At 42.1% G+C, this 17,107-nt stretch overlaps 1 protein-coding gene and 1 long non-coding RNA gene across 2 annotated transcripts; one reads left to right on the forward strand and one right to left on the reverse strand.

Annotated features, from left to right (window-relative positions):
• Window positions 1-4,584: 4,584 nt before the first annotated feature.
• LOC117191586 lies at window positions 4,585-7,837 on the forward strand. The gene is made up of 7 exons (XM_033396410.1): window positions 4,585-4,808; window positions 4,868-5,394; window positions 5,467-5,912; window positions 5,997-6,146; window positions 6,223-6,388; window positions 6,476-7,198; window positions 7,266-7,837. The coding sequence occupies exons 1-7, from the start codon at window positions 4,585-4,587 to the stop codon at window positions 7,655-7,657; spliced, it is 2,628 nt and encodes an 875-aa protein (XP_033252301.1). The 3' UTR covers window positions 7,658-7,837.
• Window positions 7,838-7,891: 54 nt separating this feature from the next.
• LOC117190658 lies at window positions 7,892-8,135 on the reverse strand. The gene is made up of 2 exons (XR_004473783.1): window positions 8,097-8,135; window positions 7,892-7,999 (listed from the first exon to the last, which is right to left on the reverse strand). It is a non-coding gene; the product is annotated as an uncharacterized LOC117190658 (long non-coding RNA).
• Between the last annotated feature and the right edge of the window lie 8,972 nt (window positions 8,136-17,107).

Genomic DNA, 17,107 nt, shown 5'->3' on the forward strand with positions numbered 1-17,107 from the left:
TGTAAAGAGTCAAGTGTCATTTCATGCATTTGCAGACCTCTGCATATTCCTGAGCTTGCTTTTTGGTTTCTTTATTCATGGCTCGACATTATGTACCTTATGTTCCTGTCCCCTTGATCTCCTACAGAGAGAGAGAGAGAGAAAGAGAGCACAGGAAGCGCTGGCGGCGTGAGAAAATTATTATCCAATCACCGAAAATTCCATGGAAGTTGAAAAACGTTTTTTCGTTTTGTCCTCAAAGTGCGTTCGTATAAAACCTCAGCCACTGCACTGCCAAAGGAAGACACGACAGAACGACGGGCGGGTGCTGACGTTATGTAAGCACGTGTGTTCACACGACCACAGCCAGCGGCTGTCCAACTATAGCATTTTTGCTTAGAATTGCATTACGTGGTCTATTTTTGAGTAGCTGAAGCTAGAATTTCATTGAAGTCCCAGGGTTTATATAAATTACATATAAGTATTTGAATTTTCTTGGTATTTTCATGTGCGGCTATGTAGACAGACTTAACCCATTCCTTCAGTTAGGGGCTATATATGTATATATATTATGTACAACAGTTTGAAGTCGCGGCACACGTGCTGCAACACTATAATACCCTTTTGTCAGTTGCAATAACTTGAGGAACCAGGGACTAGGCTGCTTCTCAAAGTCAAGGTGCGACTGTGGAAAGCATCTGGGGTCGGCGGAATGCTCCTCCAACCAACTAATGGCCTGATCCGGCCAGAACACGATACTGCTCTAAAGAGAACTGGGAAATCCTTCAGTTAAATCATCAATAATTAACTTTCTAAAATATATTCCCTTGATTGCTGGCCTCAGAAGGGTTAACTTAATTTTTTGGCCCCTCGGCAAATTCTCGATCGAGTCGAGGCGAAAAAACCCAGAGAACAGAGGAGAGTAGAGCCTGGATTGCAACTGGAACTGGGGAGTGTTTCTGAGATTTTGTTTTATTTGATTTTTCATTCGTAGTGGCATATATTTAATTACATTTTATGTACAGTTTGACGACATATATATATACAGTTTTGAATAAATCTTTTTTTGTGGGGCGTCAAGGGTAATGGCGACTGGATCGAATTCTGCGGACTTCAGTATCACGCCGAAGTTGATCAGCAACGGATCATTCGTAGGATATAGACCAAATAAAGCCTAAATCAGTGCAGTGTTAACCGAAAGAGTCTGTACGATTGATAGAAAAAGGAAGGAAGTGAGATGCAACATTTTTCTCCACTTTGATCCGAGGGAAAATCCATAAAAGTTTTGAATGTAAAGTGAATTAATATCCAAATTAATTATCCAAAGAAATTCAGGCTATTCTCTTGGACATTTTCCCAGCTCAGCTGCTTACGCAATTGGAAAATGATGTGGAGTGGAGGAAGAGCCCAGGCCGATTCCCAGAGTCTCCGATCCGTAAATCGCCAAATGCCAAGACGCAAATCGAATCTGATTTAAAAATGTCTTCAACTGCTGCTGGTGGCGGGCTCTGGCCTGGTCCTACTACCTGCCGGGGATTTTTGTTGTTTATAGTTTTTGTGCGACGGTCTTAATTCGCGGCAATTTGTTGGACCAGAAACCCACTGGGCCGGCGGGCAAGGCAGCAGACAGCAGCCAGCAGCCAGCAGCAGCAGCAGCAGCCACATTCGGTTGCCACATGGCAGCGGAACGGTCCTGTCCTGGCCGCCTGGCCCCATGTGCGTTTCGGTGATTACTATTTTTTGTTTAACCTAATTTTCTGGCAAGTTTGTTGCACATTCGCCATAATTCGTTCAACAGCAGAGTCCTGTCTGTCTTTGGCCAACTTGATGGCCGCAATGCCGTTGAAGATTTATTCTCCAATTGTCCAACTGTTGGATTACTTCACAGAGGATCTTCGGTTTGAAGTTCGGCACAGGCACAGCTTAAAGTACAGTCTGTGTAGTAGAGACTTCTTTAAAACAAATATACAATTGATTCTCCAAATTCTGTTTCTCATTATCCTCGCATTTAGTGGCTGTTCATATTCGACGCAGAGTTCTGGTAAAACTTGAACATATAATCGCCAGAACAGAACTATTTCGTTCGTAGGGAAACTCAAATATTTTGGGAATGACTTTGTTAAGACCTTAAAAGAAAATTCTAGACATTTGCGAGTTGAGTTGTAAATTCAAACTAAATTTTATTCTTAAAATCAGAGCCTTATATGTGATTTGACAATTTGGTAGTCTATAATTATCGTTAGACCTACGCAGAGGATACACTTTACTGAGGGTGTCTATTTGAGTACATGCTTACATTAGTTTTATTTTAGGACCGCATTTGTGAAGTGTTTTCTCCACTTGTGTTTTGTTGTCGTATTAATGGGTTACAAATCTCTGTTTACACCCGTGCAGTCATAACTTGTCTACTTGTAATGAGCCAGAAATTCATATTCGTAGAGGTGTAAGATTGTATGTACGGATGGAGGTTGTACATACTTTTTTTGACGGTCAGACACCAATAGTATAGCAGGATTTCGGAACGTGTACCTCTAGCTATGCTCTAACTAGCTCGCCGGAATGTCGTGGGATCTTTCCTACTCTCCTATCTGCTATACGAACACATTCGCAAAGATGTTTTAGGTACACTTGATTTAATGTTCAAAAGGAACTCTACAGAAGAAATCAAAAAGAAAAGAATGTGAATTTTAACTAACTGGATAATCGACTACCGACAAATAGTCAGGCTATATTCCGTCGCTCTTGGGGAACTCAGATGACTTTGACCCCTTCTCTACCCTCCCTACCTTTAGTATGCCGTTTAATCGACAGCATAACCCTAATCGAGCGCATCTCTATTTGATCATCGGACTTCCTCAGGCTCTACTCAGTACAAACACGAAAGGTTTAATGTTCCATTATTATCTACTAATTATTATTTAATAATTCAAAATTTAAGGGTTTGGACTTCATGGTTTTCCAGATAAGTATAAACTTAGCATAAAGTAATTAAATAAAGAAGGAGGAAATAGTAGCAAGTTATTCCTAGTTATATGTATGTATGTATATAGGACTTATGTGTAGAGAATATGGCGTAAAAGAAATTAAATTGGAAAGAAGAGAAAAATATGATAATTATATAACTAGAAGGCAAACGTGAAAGAAAAATTAGTAGCCGATCCGCTTTAAATTATGGCACGGATATAGTTGTTTTATATACCGGAATAGAAGTTTTATAAGACAGATATATATTTCGAAAATACTCGAGAATTCCGTTTAAGGAAGTTTCGTAACTCACTCATACTTTATACGAATTATCCGGCGTGTCCGTTGAGCTCAAGGGGCGACGTAGGAACATATTCTGAGGAAGGGAGAAAAATTATGAATATACAGGTCTTCACTTCTAATTCGGATGAAACACCGATTTTCTTTCCATTTCCATACCCGTACGACGACGATTTGCCACTCAACGGCTGATCTTAAAAAAAATGTGGTTTTCATTTGCGCTAATTTCTAATTATGGGTAATTATATACATTATTGGTTTTTTTCTTTTTAAATCTATACAATACAAAAATAGTTAGTGCGTAGCCTAATCTTTAATAAATGGAAAATCTCATGACGAGACTCAAAACTAATACTTTGGTACATTTTCACACGACGACTATTAAACGGCAGTGTGGATCGCCGCAGAATAATGTTTTATTTTCACAGTTTAAGAGCCACTCCACACACTGCGAAGAACTACATGCGAAAGCGTTAGCCGCGCGCTTAATTCATAAGCGAGAAGGGTGACGAGTGCGGCATATTAGTTTCTCCGAATTCGCAAGAAAACCATTCTTCTCGTCTTACTCCAAAATGTACTTCAGGTCAAGTATGCATCCACATAACTTCGGGTTTCACTCTAGTATATCTTCGGACGGCTCTTTCTGGTTTATTTGGTTGTAGTTATCGTTGGTTTATGTAGATGCTGGTTCCTGGGAAATGCGAGGTCTTTCCCAGATCTACTAAGAAATCGATGGACTTTGACGACCTCGTTCTTGGAGGGGGGTCAATTGGTTTTTCTTTCCCAGTGTCGAACGTAGTAAGATTTCCAGCCCTATGATACGAGACTGTTAAAGCTGTGTCACTATTGTAAGGTCCAAATACCTTTTATTTTTCTTAATCCAAAAGGAATAATGCAGTCCACCAGAACTTTAATTTACTTGGCACGTGTTTGATTGCACAACGTTTTCAAATTCACTTGGATATATATATTTGTATAAAAAGACACATCCGAATTCGCACAGCTTCACTATAGCAATGATCTAGCCAGAAGTTCTATTACTTGCATTAGCCCTTACGATCGGAACTTTACCTTCCACAACCAACGGGGTTGTACGATTTTAGACAAAGCTTACACCTTGCTTCCCTAGATAACGGAGTAATCGCACGATGCTAAGCAAAGCTTACACATAGCTTCCACGACTAACGGAGTAATCGTATGATTTCTAGTAAAGCTTTAAAACATAACTCCCACAGATCCACGCTGCTTCTCTAAATTAGACATTAAGCTCTTGAATGGAAGCTTTAACTACTGTTCTCTTGTAATTGATCTCTTATCTTGTTTTTGTAAAGAGAAGAGTTAATGTTAAACGCGAGGGCCGTACTACGCCACATCCTGGTTAACCATCCTCCGCAGTGCACCAGCTGCCACACATATCCGCAGCAGGACCTGGAGCCAGACCAGACCCATGCTCCACCCTACGACGAGATATCCGCCAAGGAGATGATGAACGAGTGTGCCAGGATTTCCAAGTATGTGAAGAACACCAATTCCGATGATCAGGACTGGGTGGCACGCCTAAATAAGTGAGTATAAAGCTGCAGATCGAGGACGACCATTGTCTAACCCTCTCTGTTCTCCTCAGATCTACCTGGAGCCCTATCCAAACGACGCTGTTCGAGAGGGTATGCAGCATACTCGACCAGGACCAGCTGGCGCGTCTGGCCAACGACAAGCGCCAGCACGAGGTTGTCCATCGTCGTGTGAGCGTGGACAAGTCCGCATCGCGAATGCGTCGGGCTTTGGGCAGCGTTGCCTGGGATCAGCGCATCACTCAATGGCTACACACACTGCTCATGCAGTCCATGCCGCCCTCGTACATGGCCTCCTATCTGGACATGATGCAAACACTGAAAACTAAGCTGCCAACCCTAATGGACAAGCTGCTGTTCAGTCGGCCGCTCTGCAATAACCAGGAGCTGCTCGCCCCAGTCATGAAGAAGCGATGGGAGCCAACTATTCTGCCCAAGAATCGTCAATTGTCGCACAATGCCATAATGGTGGTGCTGCCAAATATGCCCGCCAGCAGCAATGTGCCTGAGCGCATGCACAAATGGTATCGCTCGCTGGCTACCATCTGCCAGGTTGTCCAGATCACCATGCCCAATACGAGTAAGAGCATCCACCTCATATGAGATTTCCTTACCATTTACCCTTTACCCCTGACGTTCCTTCCACCCGCAGAAGATCGGATTGCCAATCACAATCTGGATCAGGTGGCCGAAGTCATTGTGTGCCTCACACGTGTCCGCATAAACGAGCTGCGCTCCGAGAATCCCAATCGTGGCATTATTCTTGTCGGCTTCAATGCCGGCGCATCCCTTGCCCTTCAGGTGGCCCTCTCGGAGAGCCTGGCGTGTGTCGTTTGCATGGGCTTCGCCTACAACACATTGCGTGGTCCTCGTGGCTCTCCCGATGACCGCATCCTGGACATCAAGACGCCCATTCTGTTTGTGATTGGCCAGAACTCGGCACGGAGCAGCCAGGAGGAAATGGAGTCGCTGCGCGAGCGTATGCAATCGGAGTCCTCGCTGGTGGTCGTCGGCAGTGCGGACGATGTCCTGCGTGTGCCCAAGAGCAAGAGACGCATCGAGGGCGTCACCCAGTCGATGGTGGATGCCATGGTGGTGGTAAGTCGGGCACCGAAGGCTGTGCAAATCTACTCTCATTGGTTTATTCCGCTTGCAGGACGAAATCTATGAGTTTGTGAACAGAACGCTGATGGATCCTCCGGGTCCGCGTGTACCCACAACCAAGCCCTGCACAACCAAGGCACACAGCGCGGCCAGAACAGGCTGCATCAGCAGCACGCCCTGGGCTTCGAGAAGGGAGGAGCCCAGCAGAATCGCAAGCGCAAAGTGGAGGTTGGATTGGACGAGAGCGGAATGCCGAACACCAAAAGCAAGTTTGTGCTGAACAGTGAGTACCCTCGAGTTCTGATCATCTATCCCACTACTAATACCTCCCCCGCATGTACAACTCAACTCAAACCAATCCAAATCAAATCATAAATCCCCAAATCATCAATCAAAACCTCCACTATCTCAAACAGTCCGCAGGCCGAAGGCACCGCGCCTCGTTGATCCATTTGCTCCCAAGCGAAAGGGTAAAACCATGCAAAGTGCAAACAGCATGCCCTGTTTATTTTTGATCCGCAACCCTATTTCACCGACTAACAGTTTTACCCCCCCAGTTGGAAGACCTCGTACACGCCCACTGCCGAATGCAGCCACTCCAGCTGGTTCTGGCATTCAAAACAACAACAATAACAACAACAACAACAACAACAAAGGTGCTCTCAGCGTATACACACTAAATCAATCCATTGAATACCTACTAGATGATAGCATGGACAGCGATGATACTGCATCTGCATCAGGTGGATCCGTGGCAGGAGTAGGAGTAGCTGCTGGAGTGGCTGCTGGCGCAGGCAACCCCAAGGTGACCACGTCCGTGGCAGGGGCATTTGATATGGCCTACAAATCGCAACCGACGACGGTTAACCTGGCAGCTGGCACCAAAATCAAGATGATACCCTCCAGCCAATTTGTGCAGATCAAATCCCTGACGCCGCAAAATAAACTGATCAATTATACGGTGAACAAGCCCTCCACAACGGGCACCATTGTGAAGACTCTAGGGGGCCCTGCCTCGGGCGGGCAACAGTACTTTACTCTCAAGACTTCGACGGGACAGACAACGAAATTTGTGGCTACCTCCTCGCCAGCAGGAGCAGCAGGAGCGACCCCGCCGCAGCAAAAGTATACGGTGTTCAAGAATGCCAGTGGCATGACCATGCTGCAGTTGAACAAGAATCAGTTAACCGGTGTGGACATGTCGAGCATCATTGATATGCCAATTATGTTTGCCGACAATGAGGGGAACATACCCGAAGGGGAGAAGGATCCGAAGATAGGTGAGAGTATGGGCTTTTGGATGTACGCTCTTGCGGTCGGCTCTAACCAGAAGATTCTAATCCACAGTGCCAGCCACACCCGGTCGCAATCCCAACAGCAAGAGTCCAATCATCATCAGTCAGAAGATCATAAAGGAGGCCAATGCCTCCAAGACAATGCCGTCAAGCAGCACACCCGTCACCAGCAAGGTAGGCAACAATATCGTTCTCAACAAGGGAATCCAGCAGCTGTTCACCACCTCGCCGAGCGGAGCCACCACCACAATTGTTGGCCAAAACAAGGTGGTCTATCTGGCGAACCGTGCGGCCGGATCGTCCCCAGCATCCACTACTACTGGCGGCGCTGCCGTCCGCCGTGTCGTCAACATAGCCTCTGTCTCCAAGCTGAGTTCTGGCCAGGCCTCCGCCGATTCGAAGGTCGTCAAGCTGCAGCCACCTACAAAGCAGAATCAGCAGTAAGAATCGCAGATATAGAGGGAATCATACAATTTATAAATTTATATGTAAGCCAGGATCGGATCCCCAATCATTTTTAAAGAGAGTTTTAAATTTGAATTAATCTTTTCAGCCCCAATCCCATGTAGATTGTTGCAAAATGTTATTTAAATCGAAATAAAATTACCCCTAAGATTCAGCTAATATTTCATTCTGTAATGATGTACATTTACTGTATAGAATAAGGATGTATATATGTAGGTTCTTTTGGGACATTTTACTTGTGCGTCTCGAGTCTTGAGCAGAACACTGACAGATTCATTAAGAAAATAAAAACTTGCCGCTTATCAAAAATTCCGGGAAAATCTGTAAAGAGTCAAGTGTCATTTCATGCATTTGCAGACCTCTGCATATTCCTGAGCTTGCTTTTTGGTTTCTTTATTCATGGCTCGACATTATGTACCTTATGTTCCTGTCCCCTTGATCTCCTACAGAGAGAGAGAGAGAGAAAGAGAGCACAGGAAGCGCTGGCGGCGTGAGAAAATTATTATCCAATCACCGAAAATTCCATGGAAGTTGAAAAACGTTTTTTCGTTTTGTCCTCAAAGTGCGTTCGTATAAAACCTCAGCCACTGCACTGCCAAAGGAAGACACGACAGAACGACGGGCGGGTGCTGACGTTATGTAAGCACGTGTGTTCACACGACCACAGCCAGCGGCTGTCCAACTATAGCATTTTTGCTTAGAATTGCATTACGTGGTCTATTTTTGAGTAGCTGAAGCTAGAATTTCATTGAAGTCCCAGGGTTTATATATATTACATATAAGTATTTGAATTTTCTTGGTATTTTCATGTGCGGCTATGTAGACAGACTTAACCCATTCCTTCAGTTAGGGGCTATATACAGTATGTCAAGAAACTCTTTACACACTGAAAATAAATTAAATTTTTTGACTTTGGATAAGAAAATAATGGCCTTTGGTTCAAATTTATCAAATTTTTTTAATTCATAACCATTCAGGGATTAATTATAAAGTAGTTAGTGAAAAAAAAAATAACAAAACTATAAATAGGTAACTTAAAAAATAACAAAAACAATGATTACTCATTTTTCACACTGTCAAGAAAGTCTTTACACAAAATATTTTCATTTTTTAAATTCAAAATTCTTCGTAATTATTTAATATATTTAACTTATTTTAATATTTGGTCTGTCCACCCTTAGCATTGACTACATGCTGGAGCCGTTTTTTCATCGAATTTATCAATTTTTGTAGGTCATACTCAAAGGGAATCTTTTGCCACTCTTCCAATATGAATTCTTTGAGCTGATTGCGGTTTTTGGGCTGTCTTTTTCCCACTTTCTTCTTCAAATAGGCCCACAAATTTTCAATGGGGTTAAGATCGGGACTCTGGGGTGGTGTATCAATAACTTTTCCACAGTTGTAAAGCAGCCAAGCTCTCACATTGGACTCTTTATGTTTGGGATCATTGTCTTGATAAAAATTAAATTTGGCCCTATTGTCCGTAATGAGACCAAATTTCTCCGCACTGCTTTTTAAATTTGTTTTTAAAATTTGGAGGTACTGTTTGGCATCCATTGTGTTCTCAATAAATTCAATATTTCCCACTCCTCGGCTAGAGATGCACCCCCAAATCATAACCGAAAGTTTTCCAAACTTTACAGTCGGAATGATGTTTCGGTTATCTAAAGCTGTTAACGGCTTGCGCCATACTCTGGGTGGACCATCATTGTAATATAGCATCATTTTTGTTTCGTCGCAAAATATGACGTCATCCCAATACTCTGCCGGCTTACTGATCATGTTAACAGCGAAAGTGAAGCGCTTTTCCACATTGACCGACGAAAGCAGCGGTTTTTTTCGTGCCACTCTGGAAGAGTATTTATGGCGTAGAATAACCTGGCGTACTGTTTCGTGTGAAACAACCAAGTCAAGTTCTTCGTCAAGTTCCTTGGCCAGAGTCCTGACCGATATTTGCGGATTCTGATTAATTTTCCTCATGATTATGCGGTCTGCCCGTTTGTCTATCTTCCTTTTACGGCCACCTCCAGATTTGGTTTCCAGTCTCCCTTCGTTCTTCGCGCGACTTAGGACATTGTAAATTGTTTTCCTTGATACTGAAAACATGTCTACCATGTCTGCAACAGATTTGCCCAACTGGTGATTATAGTAAATCAACTGGACAACGTCAAAGCATAGTCTTTTGCCAGGCATTTTAAAAATTTCAGAAAGTTAGTCTGTAGATGTGCACCGGTCAAAATTTCGCAACCAAATCAAAGTCAATGCAAAAATAGAGCATCACTGAGCAACGCCAAAAGCATAGATTACGGTAAAGTCCCGTTTTTTCTAAGAACGAGATCAAAACAGAGCTCGAAAACGAAAAGTGTAAAGAGTTTCTTGACAGTGTCAAAAATGAGTAATCATTGTTTTTGTTGTTTTGTAAGTTACCTATTTATAGTTTTGTTATTTTTTTTTCACTAACTACTTTATAATTAATCCCTGAATGGTTATGAATTAAAAAAATTTGATAAATTTGAACCAAAGGCCATTATTTTCTTATCCAAAGTCAAAAAATTTAATTTATTTTCAGTGTGTAAAGAGTTTCTTGACATACTGTATGTATATATATTATGTACAACAGTTTGAAGTCGCGGCACACGTGCTGCAACACTATAATACCCTTTTGTCAGTTGCAATATCTTGAGGAACCAGGGACTAGGCTGCTTCTCAAAGTCAAGGTGCGACTGTGGAAAGCATCTGGGGTCGGCGGAATGCTCCTCCAACCAACTAATGGCCTGATCCGGCCAGAACACGATACTGCTCTAAAGAGAACTGGGAAATCCTTCAGTTAAATCATCAATAATTAACTTTCTAAAATATATTCCCTTGATTGCTGGCCTCAGAAGGGTTAACTTAATTTTTTGGCCACTCGGCAAATTCTCGATCGAGTCGAGGCGAAAAAACCCAGAGAACAGAGGAGAGTAGAGCCTGGATTGCAACTGGAACTGGGGAGTGTTTCTGAGATTTTGTTTTATTTGATTTTTCATTCGTAGTGGCATATATTTAATTACATTTTATGTACAGTTTGACGACATATATATATACAGTTTTGAATAAATCTTTTTTTGTGGGGCGTCAAGGGTAATGGCGACTGGATCGAATTCTGCGGACTTCAGTATCACGCCGAAGTTGATCAGCAACGGATCATTCGTAGGATATAGACCAAATAAAGCCTAAATCAGTGCAGTGTTAACCGAAAGAGTCTGTACGATTGATAGAAAAAGGAAGGAAGTGAGATGCAACATTTTTCTCCACTTTGATCCGAGGGAAAATCCATAAAAGTTTTGAATGTAAAGTGAATTAATATCCAAATTAATTATCCAAAGAAATTCAGGCTATTCTCTTGGACATTTTCCCAGCTCAGCTGCTTACGCAATTGGAAAATGATGTGGAGTGGAGGAAGAGCCCAGGCCGATTCCCAGAGTCTCCGATCCGTAAATCGCCAAATGCCAAGACGCAAATCGAATCTGATTTAAAAATGTCTTCAACTGCTGCTGGTGGCGGGCTCTGGCCTGGTCCTACTACCTGCCGGGGATTTTTGTTGTTTATAGTTTTTGTGCGACGGTCTTAATTCGCGGCAATTTGTTGGACCAGAAACCCACTGGGCCGGCGGGCAAGGCAGCAGACAGCAGCCAGCAGCCAGCAGCAGCAGCAGCAGCCACATTCGGTTGCCACATGGCAGCGGAACGGTCCTGTCCTGGCCGCCTGGCCCCATGTGCGTTTCGGTGATTACTATTTTTTGTTTAACCTAATTTTCTGGCAAGTTTGTTGCACATTCGCCATAATTCGTTCAACAGCAGAGTCCTGTCTGTCTTTGGCCAACTTGATGGCCGCAATGCCGTTGAAGATTTATTCTCCAATTGTCCAACTGTTGGATTACTTCACAGAGGATCTTCGGTTTGAAGTTCGGCACAGGCACAGCTTAAAGTACAGTCTGTGTAGTAGAGACTTCTTTAAAACAAATATACAATTGATTCTCCAAATTCTGTTTCTCATTATCCTCGCATTTAGTGGCTGTTCATATTCGACGCAGAGTTCTGGTAAAACTTGAACATATAATCGCCAGAACAGAACTATTTCGTTCGTAGGGAAACTCAAATATTTTGGGAATGACTTTGTTAAGACCTTAAAAGAAAATTCTAGACATTTGCGAGTTGAGTTGTAAATTCAAACTAAATTTTATTCTTAAAATCAGAGCCTTATATGTGATTTGACAATTTGGTAGTCTATAATTATCGTTAGACCTACGCAGAGGATACACTTTACTGAGGGTGTCTATTTGAGTACATGCTTACATTAGTTTTATTTTAGGACCGCATTTGTGAAGTGTTTTCTCCACTTGTGTTTTGTTGTCGTATTAATGGGTTACAAATCTCTGTTTACACCCGTGCAGTCATAACTTGTCTACTTGTAATGAGCCAGAAATTCATATTCGTAGAGGTGTGAGATTGTATGTACGGATGGAGGTTGTACATACTTTTTTTGACGGTCAGACACCAATAGTATAGCAGGATTTCGGAACGTGTACCTCTAGCTATGCTCTAACTAGCTCGCCGGAATGTCGTGGGATCTTTCCTACTCTCCTATCTGCTATACGAACACATTCGCAAAGATGTTTTAGGTACACTTGATTTAATGTTCAAAAGGAACTCTACAGAAGAAATCAAAAAGAAAAGAATGTGAATTTTAACTAACTGGATAATCGACTACCGACAAATAGTCAGGCTATATTCCGTCGCTCTTGGGGAACTCAGATGACTTTGACCCCTTCTCTACCCTCCCTACCTTTAGTATGCCGTTTAATCGACAGCATAACCCTAATCGAGCGCATCTCTATTTGATCATCGGCCTTCCTCAGGCTCTACTCAGGACAAACACGAAAGGTTTAATGTTCCATTATTATCTACTAATTATTATTTAATAATTCAAAATTTAAGGGTTTGGACTTCATGGTTTTCCAGATAAGTATAAACTTAGCATAAAGTAATTAAATAAAGAAGGAGGAAATAGTAGCAAGGTATTCCTAGTTATATGTATGTATGTATATAGGACTTATGTGTAGAGAATATGGCGTAAAAGAAATTAAATTGGAAAGAAGAGAAAAATATGATAATTATATAACTAGAAGGCAAACGTGAAAGAAAAATTAGTAGCCGATCCGCTTTAAATTATGGCACGGATATAGTTGTTTTATATACCGGAATAGAAGTTTTATAAGACAGATATATATTTCGAAAATACTCGAGAATTCCGTTTAAGGAAGTTTCGTAACTCACTCATACTTTATACGAATTATCCGGCGTGTCCGTTGAGCTCAAGGGGCGACGTAGGAACATATTCTGAGGAAGGGAGAAAAATTATGAATATACAGGTCTTCACTTCTAATTCGGATGAAACACCGATTTTCTTTCCATTTCCATACCCGTACGACGACGATTTGCCACTCAACGGCTGATCTTAAAAAAAATGTGGTTTTCATTTGCGCTAATTTCTAATTATGGGTAATTATATACATTATTGGTTTTTTTCTTTTTAAATCTATACAATACAAAAATAGTTAGTGCGTAGCCTAATCTTTAATAAATGGAAAATCTCATGACGAGACTCAAAACTAATACTTTGGTACATTTTCACACGACGACTATTAAACGGCAGTGTGGATCGCCGCAGAATAATGTTTTATTTTCACAGTTAAAGAGCCACTCCACACACTGCGAAGAACTACATGCGAAAGCGTTAGCCGCGCGCTTAATTCATAAGCGAGAAGGGTGACGAGTGCGGCATATTAGTTTCTCCGAATTCGCAAGAAAACCATTCTTCTCGTCTTACTCCAAAATGTACTTCAGCTCAAGTATGCATCCACATAACTTCGGGGTTCACTCTAGTATATCTTCGGACGGCTCTTTCTGGTTTATTTGGTTGTAGTTATCGTTGGTTTATGTAGATGCTGGTTCCTGGGAAATCCGAGGTCTTTCCCAGATCTACTAAGAAATCGATGGACTTTGACGACCTCGTTCTTGGAGGGGGGTCAATTGGTTTTTCTTTCCCAGTGTCGAACGTAGTAAGATTTCCAGCCCTATGATACGAGACTGTTAAAGCTGTGTCACTATTGTAAGGTCCAAATACCTTTTATTTTTCTTAATCCAAAAGGAATAATGCAGTCCACCAGAACTTCAATTTACTTGGCACGTGTTTGATTGCACAACGTTTTCAAATTCACTTGGATATATATATTTGTATAAAAAGACACATCCGAATTCGCACAGCTTCACTATAGCAATGATCTAGCCAGAAGTTCTATTACTTGCATTAGCCCTTACGATCGGAACTTTACCTTCCACAACCAACGGGGTTGTACGATTTTAGACAAAGCTTACACCTTGCTTCCCTAGATAACGGAGTAATCGCACGATGCTAAGCAAAGCTTACACATAGCTTCCACGACTAACGGAGTAATCGTATGATTTCTAGTAAAGCTTTAAAACATAACTCCCACAGATCCACGCTGCTTCTCTAAATTAGACATTAAGCTCTTGAATGGAAGCTTTAACTACTGTTCTCTTGTAATTGATCTCTTATCTTGTTTTTGTAAAGAGAAGAGTTAATGTTAAACGCGAGGGCCGTACTTCCCAAGCTGTTCTCTGGAGTTCTAGAGTCACAACTGGCCACTACACCACAGTTGAGGAAGCGCTAGTTTTAACTGGCGAAGCCTAAACGAAAAGGGACAGTTGCCTAGTGTTTCACTTGTATGTCTTTGAGGTGAAATATTCCTAAGTTTCTACCCTGTTCGTTCTTCAGTTGATAATAGGATGAGCCAACTCGTCTAGATACCACGGCTGAAATAAAAACCGGCGCTAACTTTGCATTGAACTTTTTAATAGCATTGCTTGCATTCATTTTCCAGCATTTTGTTCATGTGACTCTTTCACCTTTTTCTTTGCCGATTCGCGAATAACTAATGCGGCTATCCTCCGATAAGAGTCTTAAGCGGCGAAGCAACTCATAGTCTTTGCCATTCAGAATCATATTTTGTCCAAAGGTTAGGAAATAGGGCGAGTACCCGGTGCTATGGTGAATGTTGGATCTGAGAGCAGCACTGATTTCCGGTAATTTGGTATCCCAAGTGGAATGATCCCGGCTTATGTAAGCTCTTAAAGCTGCTAACACCGATCTATTGAGTCTCTCACTGGCATTCGCCTGTGGTGAATATATCGCCGTACGAATATGTTGTATCCCAAAGCGGGTTAGAAAAGCCTGAAAGGCTCCAGAAACGAATTGAGATCCGTTATCTGTTAATACCACCTCGGGGACTCCAAATGTACAGAAAAAATAATTTTCGAGGTAATCGCACACCCGATTGGAAGTAAACACCCTAAGGGGGCATAGGAAATGAAATTTTGTGAAGTGATCTACGATAATAAGTAAACCAATATGCACTTTCTTGGATCGGGGATATGGACCCAGTAAATCCATATAAAGCTTTTGAAACGGACGATCAGACACCATTGGTTTTCCCATGGGTGGTTTCAACACGGTGTTCGGGTGTTTGGTGTGACGACACACTTCACAATGAGTTACATACTCACGTATTTGCTTGTTCATTTTTGGCCAAAACAAATATCTTTTAATCTTTTCGATGGTTTTCCCTACTCCACTGTGAGCGGCATTGGGCGGATCATGGGCCCGCGAAATTGCACCTTGGGTGAGTTCCCTAGGAATCCATAATTTCCAAGATAGATTATCTACACCATTATTTCCCTGATCAGGTGCGTTATCTCAAAAGAGAATCCCTGTAGTTTTATGGCCCATTGAGCTAATCTACCAGACAACTCCTTCTGACGCATAAGCCATTGTAATGAGGCATGATCGGTTATCACCTCGAATGCCTGACCTTCTACATAAGCACGAAACTTTTTAATTCCCTTTATTACCGCTAAACATTCTAATTCCGTGACTGAGTAGTTTTTCTGAGCTTTAGATAGCTTCTCGGACATGAATGCTACGGGTAATTCTTCTCCTTCTTCGTTTTTCTGAGCTAACACACAACCAATTCCTACAGTACTAGCATCACATAACAGCAAAAAGGGTTTTGAGAAATCAGGAGTAGACAAAATGGGAGCTGACGTCAAGCACTGTTTAAGTTTTTCAAATGCCTGATTGGCCAAAGGGTTCCACGCATACGCTTTCGGTTTCTTTAATAGTTCTGTGAGGGCGCAACTTACCGTTGCATAATTGTCGACGAAACGACGGTACCACCCAGCAAGACCAAGGAATCGTCGCAATTTTTTTACCGTCCTGGGAACGGGGAATTCTTTAATAGCTTCAATTTTACTCGGATCCGTCTTTACCTGTCCGTATCCAATGATGAACCCCAGATACTTAATCTCACGCATGCAAAAGTGCGACTTGGCAATGTTTATCGTAAGATTAGCCTTTCGTAGGTGTACTGCAACTTCTCTCAGTAACATTAAATGGGATTCGAAATCGTCTGATAAAATTAGTAAGTCATCGAGGAAAACAAACACTCTCGTACGCAAGTTAGCAGGTATTACCTTATCCATTAAACGACAGAGGGTTTGTGAGGCATTGGTTAGACCAAAAGGCATAACTTTGTATTGATACAGCGGTCGGTCAGGTATGGTAAACGCGGTGTATTGGCGTGAAGACTCCTCTAGGGGAATTCGCCAATAAGCATGCTTCATATCGAGTCCCGTTATGTATTTGGCAGGTGGCAATCGACTGAGTATCCCATCTATATGGGAAAGGGGGTATGCATCTTTTCGGGTATATTTGTTGATCTCTCGAGAATCAAGGCATAACCTATTCGTTCCCTTTCTTTACTAGGACGCAATCGCTACTCCATGGACTATTTGAAGGTTCTATCACGCCCAGCTTTATCATCTTCTCTACTTCTTCGAACATCACTTTCTCATTCGCGGGGGAAATGGGCCAATGTCGTTGTTTGACGGGTACTTCGTCATTGATTACCATAGAATGTTGTATTAGGTGTGTACGACCTAGTCCGTCGCATTCATATGACGGGAAGGTTCTTATTACCGCCTCTAATTGGTTCCTTTGTTCTTCATTTAGGGAATGCATTTTAGGCGTTTCCTTCATAATCGTGTCGTCTCTATTCTCCAAACAGCTCACAGTTCCTTCTCGGGTCAATAATTGGGATAGAAGACCGAAATCTTTCCAAAAGTCAACTCCTAGATAAACATCTTGCTTTAAATCTGGTATAATAAAGAACTCTACTTCCTTAACTATTTTACGGAATTCAATCGGAACCACCAATTTGGACACTACGGTACAAGCTTCGTTGCTGGCAGTGCGTATGGTTCCCAAACACTTCTGAGATTGTGGGTGATGTGCTAAAAAGGTTGCTGCTCT

Source organism: Drosophila miranda (genome assembly GCF_003369915.1).
Source record: "Drosophila miranda strain MSH22 chromosome Y unlocalized genomic scaffold, D.miranda_PacBio2.1 Contig_Y1_pilon, whole genome shotgun sequence".
NCBI classification, from domain to species: Eukaryota; Metazoa; Arthropoda; class Insecta; order Diptera; family Drosophilidae; genus Drosophila; species Drosophila miranda.